Source organism: Pelophylax lessonae (assembly GCF_965119305.1).
Source record: "Pelophylax lessonae genome assembly, chromosome: 4".
Taxonomy (NCBI): domain Eukaryota; kingdom Metazoa; phylum Chordata; class Amphibia; order Anura; family Ranidae; genus Pelophylax; species Pelophylax lessonae.
The window spans coordinates 309,296,040-309,315,695 of NC_138771.1; the positions used below are offsets into that span (position 1 = coordinate 309,296,040).

A 19,656-nucleotide genomic window follows, 5' to 3' on the forward strand; every position below is an offset into this window, starting at 1 on the left:
ACCTGATTTGTGGAATATCCGTGGTCCCAATAATAATTTCCAAAAAATCTATACTCTTTAAATACCTCAACTCCCACAAATCACATATTTTATTTCTCCAAGAGACCCATTTAATGGATAAGAAGACCTTGACTCTCAGGCGGTCCTGGGTGCGACAGACGTTTCACGCCACATACTCAACTTTTGCCAGAGGAGTTGCTATCCTCCTACATAAGGCGATACCTGGTACAGTGGAGAAAATGATCACAGATCCAGGGGGCAGATTCAATATCCTACTGTTAGATATTCGTGCTACATTATGGGCTTTTGAAAATGTATACATTCCACCTCCTTTTGACCATACCATTCTGTATACAATATGTGAAAAACTTGCCGCATTGTAGGCCGCCAAGCTAGTGATTGGACGTGATTTCAATACTACTTTGGATGGGACACTGGATACTTCCAATTCTGCTCTCCTCATCCTCAGCTTGGGCTGCGGGCATGGGCCCTACTGAGACCTGGCGATGGAAGCATCCAGAAGTTAAGGCATTTTCTTATCTCTCAACCACTCAAGGTTCAGGATCCCCCCATAGACTTTTTGTTTTGTGATGCTCCGGCCTTAAAGGCTGTAAAAACGGTGACATATCTCCCAGCTGCCTTATCTGACCACGTTTCTCTGGAGCTGAATCTGTGCATCTCCACTGGGAGGCAGCCTGGCTGTTAAAGACTGGCACCACGCTGGATCCTTGACGCCACAGTGGTGGAGAAGGTCTCCCCTAAAATGACCCAATATTGGGAATATAATGAGTCTTCTGCCTCTCATTCCATGGTTTGGGAAGTGTTTAAGGCTACCATAATAGGGAAGTATATTTTTGCTATTAAGGCAGCTAAGAGGGATCTTACCTTTCATACTAGGTCCTTGGAGCATAGGTGGCAGACGCATTTACAGTGGACTCCTCTTCTACCTCGTTTTCTCTACTTGCTCAAGCTACGCGTGACCTATCCCTTCATTACACTTCTTTAAGTCTGATGCAAAAATTATGGCTAGTACACTGAATCCGGGGACAAATACGGGAAGTTATTTGCCAACCTAGTGGTGGAACCCCATTTGCAAACTCTTGTCCCGGCCATCATGTCCGCTACTGGAAATCGGCTTACTAACCCAGCAGATATTATGGCGGAATTTCATTCCTACTACAAGGCACTATATGGTAGGGCTGTTTCCCCATCAGAAACTTCCTTAACAGAAGAATTTACGGCCCGATCTCTACCATCCCTAGCCTCAGATGTCGTAGAAAGCCTCGAAGTAATAATCTCAGTGCTTGGGATGGAAGCAGCTATTGGATCCCATAATAATAAGACTCCGGGGTCTGATGGTCACAAGCAGTAGCTGACCCTGCATTGCCACGTACATGGACAACATCCCTTAGATACCTAAGGGTTAAAATTACATTATAATTAAAAATAAATTACATTATAGACTTTGTCCATCTGAACTTATACCCTTGCTACATACTACCAAACAGAGACCGAAAGCATGAGACAAACTCCTTACTCGCTTATTGGAAGAATCAACCTAATCAAAATGAAAATTCACCCGGTTTTCCTGTATATTTTGAGAAACTCCCCAGTGTGGATCCCTAAAAAATTCTTCAAACAATTTGATTCTCTGCTCTCCTTCTTCTGGTGGAAATCCACTTCTCCCCGTTTTAGCAAGAAAAAGTTATGTAGGCACTTGACCCAAGGGGGACTGGCTTGTCCTGATCTGTATTCCTATTTTCTGGCAGCGCTTCTTACACATGCCCATACCTGGGCCAATTCGGATGACACCAACTCATCTGTAGTATTGGAAGGAGCGTATTTGGGCTCTTCTGAGTCTCTAATCTCCTTCCCTACAAGGGACAGCAAACATCATTCCCAATAACACTCTCAGTGTGGGTGGTAGGCCTGGCCTTTGAGGATGCCTAAGTGCGTTGCCAACACCCACCTTTGGTCACCCTACACACCTCTGTGGTTTAATACATTCTTCCCTGAGTTTTAGTCAATTCCAGATCTGATTAAATATTAAAGGAATCAGCGTCTTATGGAACACGTGTAATCAAGGCTCTTTACTGACAAGAGTATATTAACAGAGATGCAGCCAATGAACCATAGCAATGCTATGTGAAATGTAAGTGAAAATTAAATTAAGCGCAATATCTGTGAATATATGAATTAATTGAATAAATTAAAATTCTTGATGATATAAAGAAATATAGTTCAAATGGTGAATATTAAATAGTTACTCAAAAATAAATCTCATGTGAAATATATAAGAAAAGTGCTACTGCAAATATGTGCTAAATTAAAGTGCTGGTGTTCCAGTGCAATAATGTATACTTTTTGCTAGTGGTCAATTAATATTATGCAATGAAATTATTATGCCCCAAAATATCTTACTTTTTGCTGATAAACAATTGATATGGTGCAATAAAATTAATTAAAGTTAATATGCCCCAAAATGTATTTTTAACCACAAAAGTGCTAGTGCAATGAACTATTGAAAAGAAAGTGCTGGTAAGGTGCAATAAATATACACAAATATAATAAAAAAATCTCCACAATCAATGATCCAATATCTAGTGATTATGTGATAAAAAGTAATATAAAGTTCATTAAATAAAGTCCGTATTGCAATCCTCAAGTGAAAAAGGTGCAAGCAGTGCTAATCAACAAATTCCAAGGTGTTCGCAGTGTGTAAGTGAAGATCCTTCCACCACGGTGCTCAGTAAATATGCCTGGGTAAACTCACCAGAAATTCTGCTGGTAAAGGCCCGTACACACGTACCGATCGTCGGCAGACAAGCGTCGGCCGACGAACGATCTGCCGATTGTACGCTTGTTAGTATGATGCCTCCGACAGCCGTCAGCGCACATTCTGCCAAACAGAATCTGTCATGCAAGCATTAAAATTTTTGTATGCCGACACCAGAACGGCCGATTGTTCGCCAGTCAGTACAGAATTCGGCCGACACACAGCTACAAATCCCAACACGTATGATCAAACCAAATGAGGTCCCGGAAGAATTTTCTCTAGTAAACTCAACATTTTATCCAGAAAGAACTTTCGGCTCGCGGCAGTGCAAAAAATATGTGAAATGCGGAGCACATGCTCATCTTGATAAATGTGAGAAGAAGGAAGATGCTGCTCATAATGCCATACTTTTCTAATAAAAAGGCATGTGTTCTGTTATGATGAAGATAATGTTTGTCTATTCTATCTGTTCTATCAAATTTTAGAATTAAATAATTTTAACTCTTCACCATTATTTTTGTATTTTCACACCAAAGATCTAACTATTGATATGACCCTTTATTCTTTTATGAATTAATGTATAAAACATATTTTTCAGGTTATGCACAATATTAAACATGTTAACAAATTCAGATAGGCCATTTTTTATTTTCAATTTTCTTTATTTTTTGGATCTCAGAAAAAACCAAAAGAAAATATTAATACTCTCCGTATTTAAAAAATAAACATAAAAAAGGTCCATTTGGACTAAATTAAATTAGAAAATGACAAACAGGGGTAAAATAAATAATAGGGGGTTACAAAAATTATAACTGCTGATAACTGTAATCAGGCTGCCATGAGGGCAGGTTTGGATCCTGCTGGCCATATTGCCACTGGCCATGTGGCATTTGGCAAGGTGGTGGGTGTTGTTGAGGTGGAGGGCATGGGTGCTCCTCGCACGCGTGGCTGTGCTCAGTAAGGACGCCGTTTTCCGCCTTTTGCAGCACATCGAGAATAATTTTTCGGGCATAGTGACACTGCCTGAGGTCCACCTGCCCTAAAATTTTGCCCGCCATATTCCCGAAGGACTAATTTGCCTCCGGTTTCCTACGTAGGGCTATGGTGGCCTCATGTATGAATTCGTCGGTGATATCATCGACGTGCTTCCTCTTTTGCCTCCGTGTGGCAGGAGGAGGTGGTGCTGGAAAGAGTTCCAAGGGCTCCGCAGGCTCCTGGCTGCAACCTGGCTCCTCCTCAGTGACACTTCCCTGTTGATGAAATGAACAATTGATTAGAATGTTATAGTGTATATAAAAATGCATGTTTGTTATATTATTGTGAACAAATAGCAGACTTTACATACAGTGGCGTATCTAGGGTCTCCAGTGCCCTTGTTGAGGAGCTGTATTTGGCAACAACCCCCCCCCCCCCCAAAAAAAATCTAAAAGGGCATTAAATGTTTCTCATTTGTCCCTTGTTTGCCCAGTGTAGAGCTCTCTAGTGGGCAATCATTGTCTCAGGTGTGAAAAACAAGAAAGAGAGGGGTGAGAGATAGAGAGAGGGAGAGAAAGAGGGGTGTGAGAGAGAGAGAGGAGGGGGGTTGCAGAGAGAGAGGGGCCTGAACTTGCAGAGGGCTTGATGTAGGGCATTGAGGGTGAAGCGTTGCAGGAAAACAGGAATAAGGAAGCCACCTGCCTTGCTGACCCAGAGTGAGAGACCAGAGACATGGAAGCAAGGATGGATGTATCATTTGCAGGAGCTGTTAGTTTGTTAGTTTTGTTTTAAAAAAAGTTGAGCCAGAGGAATGCTGAGGCTCCAGCAGTGTTTGTTAGGACTGGAGGTGTGCTGGGGATGCAGCAGTGTTTGTAAGACTGGAGGTGTGCTGGGGATGCAGTGAGAGGCACTCTCAGTCTCCTGGTCTTTTGGCTCAGCTGCTCTCAATGTTTTACACCTGCATGAAGCAGCTCTCAATGTTTTACACCTGCATGAATCCGCCTGCAAACTGGGGGTTCTGGGGTGTGGAGGCTGAGTGGATTGTTAAAAAAATCACTAAAACAATGCCAATGTTTTTGCGACCCACCCCCCTTGGCCTGCGCCCCTGGTGGTTGCCTGTCATGCCAACCCCTTGCTATGCCAGTTTACATAAAGGGTCAATTATGGTTTAGCTTATAATTTTGTTACATGATTACATTTTTAGCAGACAATATATTGTGAAATGCCATACCTGAGTAAAACTCTCCTCCAGGAAATCCTCATCCTGGCCTGGATCTACAGACACTGAGCCCTCTGCCGAAGTCGAAGGCAGCGTGGAAATTGATGGCCTCGATTCCAATGTGTCTGCCAGGAACCTGAGGTTATCAAAATACCACAGCCGTGGTACATGTATATTTTCGGCAGCTGCTCCTGACCTTGTGGCATTCTCAATTTTTTTAACCTCCCGCCTGTAGGCACTGCGAATGCTGTCAATTTTTTTGCGGATATACTCGGCATTTGCCGCAGGACAGGGGGGCTTGTAGAAGGCCACTAAATGTTCAATGGCCTGTTTTTTTAGGTGCTTGTTTTGTATTCAGCCGACTTTACTTTCCACAAACAGGGCAGTTGCCTGAATTCATCAATGAAGTTGATGAGGAACTCATGGCTGGTGAAATTGTCCACCATTTTGCAGGACAGTATATGCCTGCAAGACACAACACAACACAAAACATATTAAAATAGCATGTATTTTGGGACATAATAAAGATATTCCTAATAAAAGCTGTATAGGGCCCAAAACACACACTTTCTAATCAAATAGTCGTACCTTTGTTTGTGGGGAAAAGTCGTGATTCGCCGTTCGATCGTGCTCCAACCATCGATATGTCCGCTAGCGAATCGTCGGCCGAAAGATCTGGCATCCTTTAAATACAGCGCATGCGTCAACTCCTCCTCCAGTCGCGGGCTTGTGCAGGGGTGTGTACGTGCCGAATATCAGGCCTACATGCGACACTCACACACCTGAGGCAGTGGAATAATCGTTTTTTAATTAAGAACCATGTCTCAACGATCTGAGAGCTCAATTAGTGTGGGCAGAAGTGATTGGGATACCAGAAAGTCAAGGGCTACACCCATGACCAAGGCAGAAATGGTGGAGATGGTCTCCATTTTAGTAAAAATGGATTACGATGGAAAGTTGGCAAATTACGACCGGCCCAATGCCAGGAAAGATGGCATCATGGATAAGGTGGTGGCCTGTTTGCAAAAAAATTTGGTGTGGAGCGATCGAAAGATCAGATTAGGAAACGATGGTCCGACCTGAAACACCGTGAGCAGGATCAGCTTGCCCAAATCCATCGGATTCTGAAAAAAAGTAAGTTTTTTTTGTTTTTTTTTTAAACATGCAATATGTTTTTTATAATTTTGTGTATGTTGTATTAACATGTCTAGATTATAATGTCTATGTAAAAAGTTAGATTACTCATTTTAGTTGTCATGTCGTGATTAGATCGATCTAGTGTTGATTTATTAGTATATGACATTAAAAGTCAGGAAGCCATAGTTAAAAATATATGTATTGTGTTGCAACGAACGTTCTTTCCTGCACAAATCTTCTCTGCAAACATTCCTATTAATCACAGATTATTATTCAAACCTTTAAATAGGAGAAAAAAGAAAACTCCGTGCAAAACAATGGGAAAGGAGGAGGAGAGGTTTGGCAGCTCCATCTGCAGTTGTAAGAGAAGATGAGGACATGGGCCCAGATGGTGGCACAGATTCTACTAAAGGTAATTGGTTCCTATGCACTGTCAAACATTAATGTACTATATTTTTCGTAGATAACCATGTACATGTCTTCATATTTGTTACTAAAAGAGCTATCAAGCAGGGCACCATGTCCTAACAAATGTACCTCTTGTGACTTTTATGATATGGCAACTTTTTTGTATTATGTAGATGAAGACATTATTCCTGAGGTTATTCTGGTGGAGCCAACAAGTGACCAGACACCAGAGCAACAAGAAGGTTGGTAGGCACAGATTTTTGTGTAGTGGGATCATAGAAATATGTGTATTTGCAATGATTGTTTAACCTTGTATTCCCTTACAAATTTACATTGCAGATGTTGCGTCATGCGAGGATGTGGCATCCCCAGCCAGGTCAGAACCAACATCTCCTGGCAACTTGCCAAGCAGCGTGGAAGCCACACTTGAAAATGTGGAGGATCCAGGACCAAGTGTCAGAGAGCCAATTGTGTGCCCACGTAGGTTTTTTCATAATGATTTTTATCAGTGTTATTTTTAGCCTCCAATTGTCAACACTAGTTCCCTATGGGAGCCTCTTTATTTGAATGGAAGTCGCACCGTAAGTCGGATCAGGATGCTCTGACTTGCGGGGCCACTTGCGCTGTGAAGATTTTTGAGGGGGAACTACACAGAAAAATTGAATAACCCACCGTGGGTGTCCCCCCCAAGTTCACAACCAGGCCTTTTGTGTGTGGTATTGAGTTTGAGGGTAGGCCCTCAACAAAAAGACAGCGTGGGTTACCCCCAAAACCCATACCAGACCCTTATCCAAGCATGCAGCTTGTCAGGCCAGGAAAGAGAACGAGCAAGCAGACCAAACACCCCCTGGACCACAGCAGGACACATGCCCTCAACATGGGGGGGTTTTGTTGCTTTGGGCCAGGGGGGCTCTGCACCGCACACCCAAAAGCACCTTGCTCCCATGTAGAGGAGGACAAGGGCCTCATCCCCACAACCCTGTCTGGTGGTTTTGGTCATGCAGCCAGGGGGTTCCTAGGACTTTGGAAGCAACCTTTAACAAAGGGTGGCCCCCAGATCCCAGACCCTAATCACTATGTGAATGGGTATGGGGTACATAGTACCCCTACACATTAACCACATAAATGGAAGTGTATGTGAATAACGACAGGAGACGTTTATGAAATGTTCTTAAATATTTTCATCCGGTCTTCTCCACTCTGCTCTTTGGATCTTCTCCTCTCCACTCTTCTGCTGTCCAATCTTCTGCTCTTATGTTGTCTGCTCTTTTGTCCTAGGCTCTTCTTCCTCCTGTCCTCCTCCGATGCTGTTGCCGTGCATTCTGCCCGTCTCTGGAGCTTAATATATATACATTACGACCATGCCCTCACAATGACGTCATCATGCGTTCACACCCCTAATGAATATATAGTAAGCTCAGGAGACCGGCAGAATCATCAGCAACAGGATCAGAGGACGACAGGAGGAAGAAGAAGAGCCTAGGGCAAAAGAGCATAAGAACAGGGTAGGTATTAACTCAAGAGTAATTGAACCTGGACACCAAATGTTTCTCTATTATGACCTCATGTAGGTGATTCACATTGACTCAGTTGTATATTTTTTTTACAGATCATGATTTACCTACTTGCACTTTAGCAAAATTAACACGTGAGGCTCTCCAATGTTGCTCAGACCTCGAGCAAATCAAGGAAACAGCAACGGCATTGCAATCCAAAATGCGCGATTTTGTGGACATGATTGCCAAATTTTAAAAAATTTTTACGACGTTTTTATGGGTTCCTTTTATTACAAATGTTTTGTAATATTTTATGATATCTTGATGACACTCAGTTGTTAAGAGTGTACCCACGTTTGGGAAAAACACTTGAAAACACCCTAACCCTGTGAATGTTTCTTACCAAAAAATGTTTACATTCAACAATGTGTGTTCCATTCTTTATTTGACTTTCGTTGGGGGGACCAGGTCTAAAGCTGTGTAAAGAAGCATTAAATGTATGATGGCTGTCCTATTCCTATATTTACATGTTAATGAAAGCATTTTGGACACTGCCATATGCGAGTTGCTGGAGGTGTCAATGAAATGTTAAAGATCCCAACAGTTTAAACGCATATCACAGTGCGATCTGACATTTCATACAGGATCGGATCATACAAGTGGGAACGACTGTGCGATCCTATCCTGATGCAGCTGAATAAATGCATCATGTGCGACTTTTGTGCGAGTGCAGTGCGAATTGAGACATACACTTTGTATGGCTACATTCGCACTGAACACGCACACAAGTCGCACATGACCCTTTATTTCTGATGTATCAGGATTGGATGGCACAGTGCTTCACACTTGTCTAATACAATCCTGTGGAAAAAGTTAGTGGCGGGTCACCCTTATGCGATGCAGGAAGGATGCAAAGTCGCAGACTTCCCGCATCGCATAAGTGTGACTCAACACTCAAGGTACTAGCAGTCCTAGGATTCAATATGGCATTGATATTGCCAGTAGCAATCAGTGTAGGGAGATCAGTGTAATCTATAGTGTATTGCTTGTTCGTTGCTCTGGTTCACTTTCCATTACCTATATATATATATATATATAAATAAAACACTTTGAGATGAACAATGATCAAGTTTCACATAACACTGACATATCCTAACATTGGTGGGCAGTGAGAAGGATGTCATAAATGAACACAACATAACAGGTGTAGGTACATTGTTAATACCCTAATGTATTATATGAAATATATAGTATGGGCAACTTCTGGACAATGACCACCAATGTAAGGTGACATTAGATGAACCTTGGGTGTGGCCTAGTTCTCAATGCGACAGGGTTTGTGGAAATTTTGTGGGGTGCAGAAGGCCCTTGTATTTACACCACTGGCTCAAAAATAACACATGGCCATCATCACTTTGGATCAGCTGGTGAGAGACTACAGTAAAGAAACACACTGATGAATGTATTAACCCTTCCAAAGTCACACATATATAACACATGATTTACCCAAAAAATTATGTTTGCCATATGTGCCCAAATGATTAGAATCCACAATACAGAATCATAGCAATTTTTTTTTAATGTGTTCAAAAATCATAGATCTATGACATTTATCTTGTTAGGAAATTATTTATGAAGTTTATTGGTTGTGTGACAGTGATTGCTGCCAGGAAACAGCTCCTCTCCCCAAGAAATAGTCCAGATATTCCTGGCGGATCTGACGGGCCCTGTGTGATGCCAATCCTGACCGTCCAACTTGCATTGACGTCATGGACTCCACTTGGTCAGGAGGTTGGGCCTCTCCACTTGTACCTGGCATAGCAGTGTCAGTATCCAGTTGCTGCAATACATAATTGTGTACATTCCTGCGTAGGAAGTTGTGCAAAATGCAGCAACACAAGACCACATTATCCACTTTGTACAGTGCCAGGTGTATGGACGTCAGGAATATCCGGAACCGGTTGGCCATTATCCCAAAGGCATTCTCCACAACTCTGCGAGCTCTGGACAACCGGTAGTTGTAAATCTTTTGGTCGGGGGTGAGGTTCCTCTGAGGGTAGGGCTTCATGAGATGCTCCCCAAGCGCAAATGCATCATCTGCGATAAAAACAAAGCTCATACCCTCAACAGTTTGCTCCCTGGATGGCAGGTTCAGAGTGCCGTTATGAAGACGACGAGCGAACTCCGTCTGCTCAATAACTCCCCCATCCGAATTGCGGCCATTTTTGCCAATATCCAAATAAATAAACTCATAGTTTGCATTAACTATGGCTAGCATGACTATACTAAAAAAACCTTTATAATTATAATAAAATGTGCCGGAATTCGGAGGGGGGACAATGCGGACGTGCTTCCCATCAATAGCACCCCCACAATTGGGAAAATTCCACTTCTCCAGAAATTGAGCAGCAATCTCCAGCCATTGCTCTGCGTTTTGTAGGGAAAAAAAATAAAAATAAAAAAAAATATTAGTGCTTGAGCACATCACATTATTAATTACACACACAGTTGTCTGTTAAATGCTTATGCAACTTGTTAAAAATATAAACAACAGGAAGGCAAACGTTTTGATTTGGGGATGTAACATCTACATACATTTATTTTCAACCTCCTATTGTTCTTATATTGTAAAGGGCCATACACACTATAAGATTCTCTGAAGAATTTTTCGTGCAGATTTACCTTTTCTATGTAGTGCAAGTGCCTGCCAGATTGCATAGGATTTGAAAGTGTTTGTTTGACCTCATATTATTTGGTTTTGGTAAATCGGAAGGATAAATTATTCTGACAATCTTATAGTGTGTATGGCCCATTATACTCACCAGCTAGAGCTGAAATTTACAAACTAAGGCCCTCCAGCTGTTGCAGAACTACACATCCCATGAGGCCTTGTAATTCTATGACATTCACAGACATGACTAGGCATGATGGAAATTGTAGTTACTGAACAACTGGAGGGCCATAGTTTGAAGACCTCTGAGCTTTGGTATATGCTGACTTTGAGATTTAGCATGTGGGTGGGGGGATGGGTAAGTAAAACTGGGCATTTATACATCAATAAGGGCTTGTGGTCAGTGAAGGTTTTAACATCATTACATAAACATACACAATCATAGGTGGGAATGGATGGACTGATGTATTTTAGATAAATCATAAACTAGGTAATAAAACATTGGCCAAGGAATAATTGTTTGAGGGAAAGTAATAAAATGACACAGATTCAAAATACTGTTAACACGCAATGCGTTTAGGGACACATAGGAGAGAATGGTGGGGTGGTTAGTGGGTAATTTTACAAATGGTTAAGATAATCTACATCTTTACTACTATGTGCATGCGGACAGAGGGTAGTTTACAAATAATGGCCTGTGTCAATTGCTGTACATCCAAAAACCTAATAATTCGGGTGAAGCGACTAATAAATGTAATGTAATGTAAAAAATAAAACATACCTTGATATAGTCCTTCTGCAAGACCTTGATGATGGCAGAGCAGGTCTCAGGGATGATGACTCCAAGTGCTTGGGGGGAAATGCCTGTGGTGAACTTCAGATCCTGCAGGCTTCTCCCTGTTGCAAGATACCTCAAAGTCGCAATTAACCTTTGCTCAGGAGTAATTGCAAGCCGCATACAAGTATCCTGCTTCAGAATATAGGGGGACACCAGGGCAAGACGAAGGTAAAAGATGGGATCCGTCATCCTCAAATAATTCCTGAAGTTATCAGGATTATTTTCCTGGAGCTCCCTCAGCAAGGACATATGAGAAAATTGATCACGGTTAAGCAACCAATTTTTCGTCCAGGAGGTCCGCTTCTTCTTCCTATTGCTCGTACGTTGTCTCAGAGCCAAAACTCCAACACTAACAACAGCAACGGTCGAATTCACGGTCGCCATAATAAATTCTCGAACGATGTCTCGGAAAATAGCGAAATGTCGTCAACCAAACAAATGCTACCGAAATCAGCGCGAGATGCCCAGAAGGGTCACGGCCAAACACTCACTTCCTCTTTTGTAGCGTGGAACGTAGTGACGTCATTTTCTGTCGGCAGACAAATGTCCTGGCCAAGTTTTGAGCACTTTTCAACAGACAAACAACAAACACGCCAGCCACAAACATTTGTCGGCCGTTCTGTCGGCCGACGATCGGTACGTGTGTACGGGGCTTAAGATAAATAAACCAGCAGCCAAGCCTTAATCACAATCTGTTTCAGTCCCGAGAAGACGTCAGGTGACGAAACCGGTAGGGCGTGGCAATAGGACACTTGGTTTTTCAAACACACTGCTACGTTGTATCCCTGCTCGCAAACGATCCGAACAGTGGATAAGGCTTTACAAGCGCAGAACCCTATTGTCTGGCAGACACCATCTAATGTGAGTGTTTGGAGATTATGTTTTTTCAATAAAATTCTTTGCTATACAGTATTACGCTGTGTGGCATCCCTTTCTATATGGCTCTCCATAAACTGATATTTAAGCTGTGGTGATCAAGCATCATATAAAAGGAGAGAGGAGTCCAGGGTGAATGATTGTGATTAAGGCTTGGCTGCTGGTTTATAATCTTACCAGCAGAATTTCTGGTGAGTTACCCAGGCATATTTACTGAGCACCGTGGTGGAAGGATCTTCACTTACACACTGTGAACACCTTGGAATTTGCTGATGCAAATGCTTGCACTGCTTGCACCTTTTTCACTGGAGGATTGCAATATGGACTTTATTTAATGAACTTTATATTATTCACATAATCACTAGATATTGGATCATTGATTGCGGTGATTTTTCTGATTATATTTGTGAATATTTATTGCACCTGTAAGAATATTTAATAATAAATATCTTGCGCTCGTACTTATGTCAGAATATTTATACTGCTCTGAATATAGCAGTGTATTTATTTATGGTTAATAAGCAAAGATCTGTGAAAAAGGAGAGTCTTCACCTATTGCCATAAATCAATGTCGTGAATTCTTTTTAATTGATTAATTTCTTTTTAAAAGCATATACCAACCTTAGTGAGTACAGTCTACAGTATGGAATATATATAAAAATATTTATTCGCCAGACATGTAAACACAATATATGATCAAACAAGAAATGACACAAAAAGATAACTTCTACAGAGAAATACTAACTTCAAACAATCAATGCAATGTGATGTTTAGCTCAATAATGAAAGTGAAACTGAAACAAAATGAAAGCGAAAGTAAAACGAAAGCAAGATTACCATTTCTTCCCAGGTATAGTATAAGCCATAAATTAATGTTCTATATAAACAGACTACAATGGTCTGCGTAATGCATAGCTGAAAGTCACGTCACTGCAGATGAGTGAGAATAAGCCATGCAAAACGGAAGACTTAAAATTGCAAATAATGCACTAAATCTGATATTAATAAAAATGTTATAAAACAAAAATCAGCTATTTAGAGTATAAAATCAAATAACATAGCAAGGCATAATTACCACAATTAAGATGGCCGCTAGCTTCAAATGGGCACCAGAGTCCTAAGATGGACGCCTTTCTTAAGATGGTGGCTTCCCTTCAAGTTTCAGATGAATGATGGACAAATAGAGTATGTCTGGATGAGTCTATTGAGGAATGTAATAGCGTGTGTGGTGTAAGTGTATTGTCTGATGGGCAGTGTAATGTGTGTCTCTCTCTCATCTGGGTTGGTCTTTTATATGGTAAGAACAAAGAGCTATAAAAATTACCATAAGTAAAACCCAGAGGGATGAAACATTATCCCAATTGGTCGGGATATTCTATACCTAAACTGGTGAGGTCATAGACACACCTCTTTTGATAATTAACCCATACTTGGTATAATAAAATTAAATGATGATTTCTCTATATGTGAGAGTAATCATAAAACACAACATAAAACTTTGTCCAGACTCCCAGTACATACATAAATGTCCACCTGTATCTATCATTCACCTTGGCAAGTAATGCCATTTCAATAATTATATTATTTAACACAATATAATATTTTTATATGGGAATTTCTCAAATTATCTCAAAACTGCACCTGGTATTTTGTCTCCAGAGGGCAGTATCGTACCATTCATTAGATTCTGTATGTTAAATAATAATTAGAGCAATTACCACTCTTCTTATCTAATGACCTCTGACCTGTCGACTAGTGAGAAGCCATTACTTATTTTGACCATGCCAAAGACTGTCAGGCATAGCGTCTAGAATTGGAAGATCTATTACTTAGTCTATTCTAAAACAACGCTTATATAAACACTCCTACCACATACCTTAAAATGAATTAGTATTCACTTTAGTTTTAAGTCCAAGTAAGATACTACTATGAGAATATAAACCCAAAATGTGATATAACATTCCTAAATATATATGTATATGCCTTACATAAGATAATGACATAATTATGGCTAATATCTTCTCACATATAATAATGTATCTTTAAATGTCTGCTGAAAAACACTGAGCCATTGTCTATTGTTAAATACTTATAGACAGACTGACACTACCATCCCCTTAACATCTGTTATCTGATAGAGATGTCAATGTATAAGCTTATTTATGACAAAAGAAAATAGAAATGTCTGCTGAAATTATAAGACCCTATTGTTGAAATTCTATGCTCTCTTGTAAGCTTGTAAGAGACATTTTGTTTAACAAGTATATAATGAACTCTATTTCACCTTAAAAACAAGATGGACGCCATGCAGCACCATTCAGAATCTCTTATGCATAATATGAAATACATGGCTTTTAAAATCATTTTTCTTTTTACCCATTATTATTTTAATCAACCCCCAATAACCCAGACACACCTTAACAGTACTTTCTTTTCAATATTCATTGCACTAGCACTTTTGTGGTTAAAAAAGACATTTTGGGGCTTATTAACTTTAATTTTATTGCACCAGATCAATGGTTTATCAGCAAAAAGGAAGATATTTTGGGGCATAATTTCATTGCATAATATTAATTGACCACTAGCAAAAAGTATATATTATTGCACTGGAACACCAGCACTTTAATTTAGCACATATTTGCAGTAGCACTTTTCTTATATACTTCACATAAGATTCATTTTTGGGTAACTATTTAATATTCACCATTTGAACTATATTTCTTTATATCAAGAATTTTAATTTATTCAATTAATTCATATGTTCACCGATATTGCGCTTAATTTAATTTTCACTTCCAGATCTGATTGTCTGGGCATCGTGAGGTATCACAACGCTTGGCCACATATGTCCTGACAGTAATTTGATGATTTCAAAAGCAGTTTAATCTGCCTAATCCTTTCTTTTTTTTAGGTACCTGCAGCTCTGCCATGCCTATTCTTCCCAATTTGGTACATCCCCAATTGACTTATACACTTCCATTCATACACCATCCATTCATACTGGTATGGAGACTCTTCAGACTAAGTTGCATGTGGATGCTCCAGGTATCAATGATGAGGATTAGGAGGAATTTTGGGACTAGCACTTTGCTCGATTGGTGGCCAGTAAAGATAAATCGATCCAATTTCAATTGGTACATAGAATATATCTGACACCTACCAGGTTAAATGAAATGTGTCTGGGTCATTTCTCTCAATGCTTGAGATGTTCAGAAGAACATGGAGACTTTAAACATGTATTCTGGACTTGTGGGGAAATACAAATCTTTTGGGCTGAAGTGCCATATTTCATTGCCACATTGACTACGGTCGGGGTTCCTCTAAGAGGTTTGCTTACTTGGCCTGGTGACCCCTCTAGCCCCTTCGTAGGGCGCTTAGAAACATTCCTAGCTTACTCCTTTTTTACGCCTGCAAAGCCACTATACTAAAAAGGAAATCCAGGGAGGTCCCCACTATAGCCCTTCTGGCAGTCTTTGGTGAATATATATAAAGCCACTTACCTTTCTCATGGATGTTCTCTTGAATTCACTAAAGTGTGAGATATCTGGCTCGACTGCTTCTGCCTGAAACATTAAGCTCCCTTGGATATTTGTGTATGTAGACTTTATGCTCTCTAGGGATATTGTGATTTAATAAGGAGTCCAGCAATATCAAGGTGCGTATAATCCTAACCAGTGGAACATTAAGGATGTGGATACCAGAAGTTGTTCTCCTTCATACTCCTGTATTTAGTACTGAGCAGATGCTACGTTAGATTTTTATGTAAACTCAATGGTTTTCTTTTAATGTGTTTGTTTTTTTGTCTCGAGCTGGGTATGCCCAGAGGCCCTGTTTTATAATTTATCTTGCTAAACTAATAAAAAAAAAAAAAAAAAAGTTTGGAATAAAAAAATAAATACATTTGTGGAACTTCTTTATTGGCTATAATCTAAACCAAACTCCCTCCTATTACTTACTGCTAATTCAACCTACATAGCGGTTAGGTGTATTGTGGTCTATTCCTATATACAAAACTTTTTCAGTTCATGTATACTTTTGGGTGTCTAGCGTGAATGTCCAGTTTTAGATTATGCCACAGGATTTTAAGAAAACTGAAGTCAAAACTTTAGCTTTTTTAACATGTGGGATTTTCAGTTGATCCGCTTTGTTATTTTCTCTGGGGTTTAAATTATTGCTATGTTGCGTTATTGAAATTGATTACCCCGGGTTAACACTATGCTTCTTTTACATCCTGACGATTTAGATAATGAGAGAATGCTAAAGTCTTAAAGTTGTACAGTTCCAACTAAAATACTGGTCCACTGGTCACATGTTTTCCCCAATTAGGGTCATAAACCCCTAATGACAAGAATTCTCACACCAGCACCTGGACACTGGAGATGCAGAAGAATCTAATGCCCCCTCAGCACTGGTCTGGGGTATTTTGGAGGGATGGGGCCATACACTTTTTCTTGCTATCTTCCTTCTTAATTACCAGGCTGGTGCTATTGGAAATCTTGGGTGGCATCAATAGAACAACAATTGAGAAAACATCCTATGAGCAGGACTAGTAGTCCTTGCAGGGGGGGAAGGGTGTTAAGGCATTTTTTTAAATTAAAAAATGCCTTACAAAATAAAAATTTTAAATCAACCCTAGCATCTACATTTTGCATTTTTCGCAACATTAGAAGAGATTCTTGAATTAGGCGTTAAAGCAAGAGAAACATTTTAGAAATTGTTACAACACATTAAGATCTGAAACCTTTTTCTTGGTAGCAGGTGATACTGCTTCATTTCACCACTTCACAGCTGAAATCTGCAATATGTATTTCTATGTTTTTGTGAATTAGGACCATAATGCATGACAGCAAAAGTAACATGAAGCCAATAACCTAATGTGCTATGAACGTCGATGTAGGTAGACATCTTGTGGTGAGTAGTAATCACTGCAAGTGTATTTCCAGAAAAATAATTTGCTCTACCAGCTCATTAAAGCCAAACTTTACTCTCAATCACAATTGACCATTTTTTATCCTTATGCTGCTAGCCTTCGTAGATATGCTTTCCTAGCTATCATATTTACTTGTTTTAAAAGTTTTTTTTTTTTCACTTACTTTCTGGTTTCCGGGCCTAAGTAAATGATGTCATACATCCCAGGAGTCAGCCAAGTACACCCTCCTAAGGGCAGATGGCTTTCAGGTAGTAAATGCATGACTCAGCTGCCCTTACTCAAGGTAGTCATGGCTAGAAATGCTAGGGGGGTGTTTTTCAAAATGATTATTCAATAAAATAAAGCATGGAGACATGGATGAATGGGTGAGTTTGCTTTGAATGTTAAATATAATTTGATTATGCACATTTAGATGGCCTAGGTTTAAATGAAATACTGTGGCAAATTATGCAATTGTGTATCAAAATGAACAGAAAATTCTAGAATATCTAGTTTAAATTAGTTTATTGCTAAATAAATAAATTACTTTTGGAGTGCTTGTTTTTGATTACTGGAATTAAGAAGATAACAGATGAAGCAACAAGTGACGAAGAAGAGCACAGATGCATAGCACACAGAGGTAAGTGTCATAATTCCCAGCAGCTCTGGAGAACTAAACTCAGCAAAGTTCTGCAGTAAAAGTAAACTGCAGAGCCCAGTAGAGATATCAATTCTAATCATTCCTCACACACTTCAAAGCCAAAGTGGCACAATAGCTAAAAGGTATGTAATTTCAAGGCTAACTGATGACCACATGATCAGAAGTCAGACTATTAGGACACCTATACCTAAAGCTATCTGGAAAACTTTTGGCATTAGATTGTGAAAGAAATTGTAAATTCTGCATAAAAACTGTGTTCCATTTTGTAATGCTTTGCTTGGGTATAATACACGGCACTAATAAAGTTTTAATTACATATTCACATTCTTTCAAGTCCTGATAAGAAATTAGCCAGCCTATGTTATGCACCCTTGTTACCATAAAAGCAAAAAATTGTAATAATAATGTGATATCTACATCATAAGCATGCGTATAAAAAAAAAAAAAAAAAAATCAATTGCGCCGAACAGAACAGTGGAAAGATGCTGATTGTATATTTTTGTGTATGTTGCCTACTGCAATAGTTATTCAATTGGAACCACTAATCAATATGAGGATAGGAGTGGCCTATCTAAAAAATTTACCAAATAGTTGGTGAACTTTCAGACAGGAGGGGATTTACAGGTGGCCCTGGCAATCTGAAATGAGGAGCTTGAGACAATCTGGGAATTTCTGATACTCAGGCAACTAAGCCCTTTACTTTCTTTGAGTTACCAGACTTCCTTGATTAGTAAGGCATTTTCAGGACAAAGGGTACCTATTTTACTCCCCTTAATCAAACTGTATTGATTAGTGGTTATATGTTGTGTTGTCACTGTCTACTGTCCATCAGATTGTTCTAGATGAGAAAAGAAAAAGAGCAGTGCGGTTAACAGGTTATATGAAGCACACATCTGATGTAACAATTGTTTAGAGGCAAGAGGGTATAGGGACATGTAGAGAAGAGAGAAAACCAGTCATTTGGGGCATTAAGATAAGGGAATGATGGTAAGAGCCCCTAGAAAATGCCCAGCACAAGAGGAGTGCTAGAGAATTATATGAACCAAAAAGTACAGTTCCGTCTATGCTGAGCCCCTAGATAAATGGATAAGGTGGACAGGGATCCACAATGGGTATCAGGGTTACCAAGTTCACAGGGACATGCAAATTAAACAGCTATTTGATCAAGATGGATATAGGGCAAACGACAATATAGCACGAGTTCAACCCACTTTTTAAAGTTTGCACCCCCACATTCATGGTCATATGTAAATTAAAAAAGGCATGTTGGAAAAGGAAGAAGCTTATCCCTAAACTGTTACCATAAATGTTGGGAACATGAAATTGTCCAAAATGTTTTTGTATGCCGACACCTTAAAGGTTCCCTTCACTGGAACTAAGGGGCCAAGCTCAACCCCTGAAAAACAACCCCACACCAGAATCCCCCCTCCACCAAATGATTTGGACCAGTGCACAAAGCTTTGTTTTTAATACAGGAGAAAATGTATGCACATTTTTTTTCAATTACTTGGGTTGTGCAAGCAGTTAGCAAAATCAGTAGATTGCGCCTTTATTTACTTACCCATAAACTCGTAACCTTTTTAACAGGTGTTTCAGGTAAACCAATCATGCTTTTTCAGAATATATAATGTTCAGTCTACTGTATCACAAAATATTTTATTACAAAATATTATATGTAACACAATGAGCC

General features: G+C 39.8%; 1 protein-coding gene across 1 annotated transcript; it reads right to left on the minus strand.

The window, feature by feature from the left end:
- Positions 1 to 551: 551 nt before the first annotated feature.
- On the minus strand, positions 552 to 19,531 carry LOC309552628 (uncharacterized protein; the record flags this gene model as incomplete). The annotated part of the gene is made up of 4 exons (XM_082253568.1): positions 552 to 758; positions 1,792 to 1,874; positions 9,824 to 10,438; positions 19,528 to 19,531. 4 exons carry the CDS (start codon positions 19,529 to 19,531, stop codon positions 552 to 554), a joined length of 909 nt encoding a protein of 302 aa, XP_082109694.1.
- Positions 19,532 to 19,656: the final 125 nt, after the last annotated feature.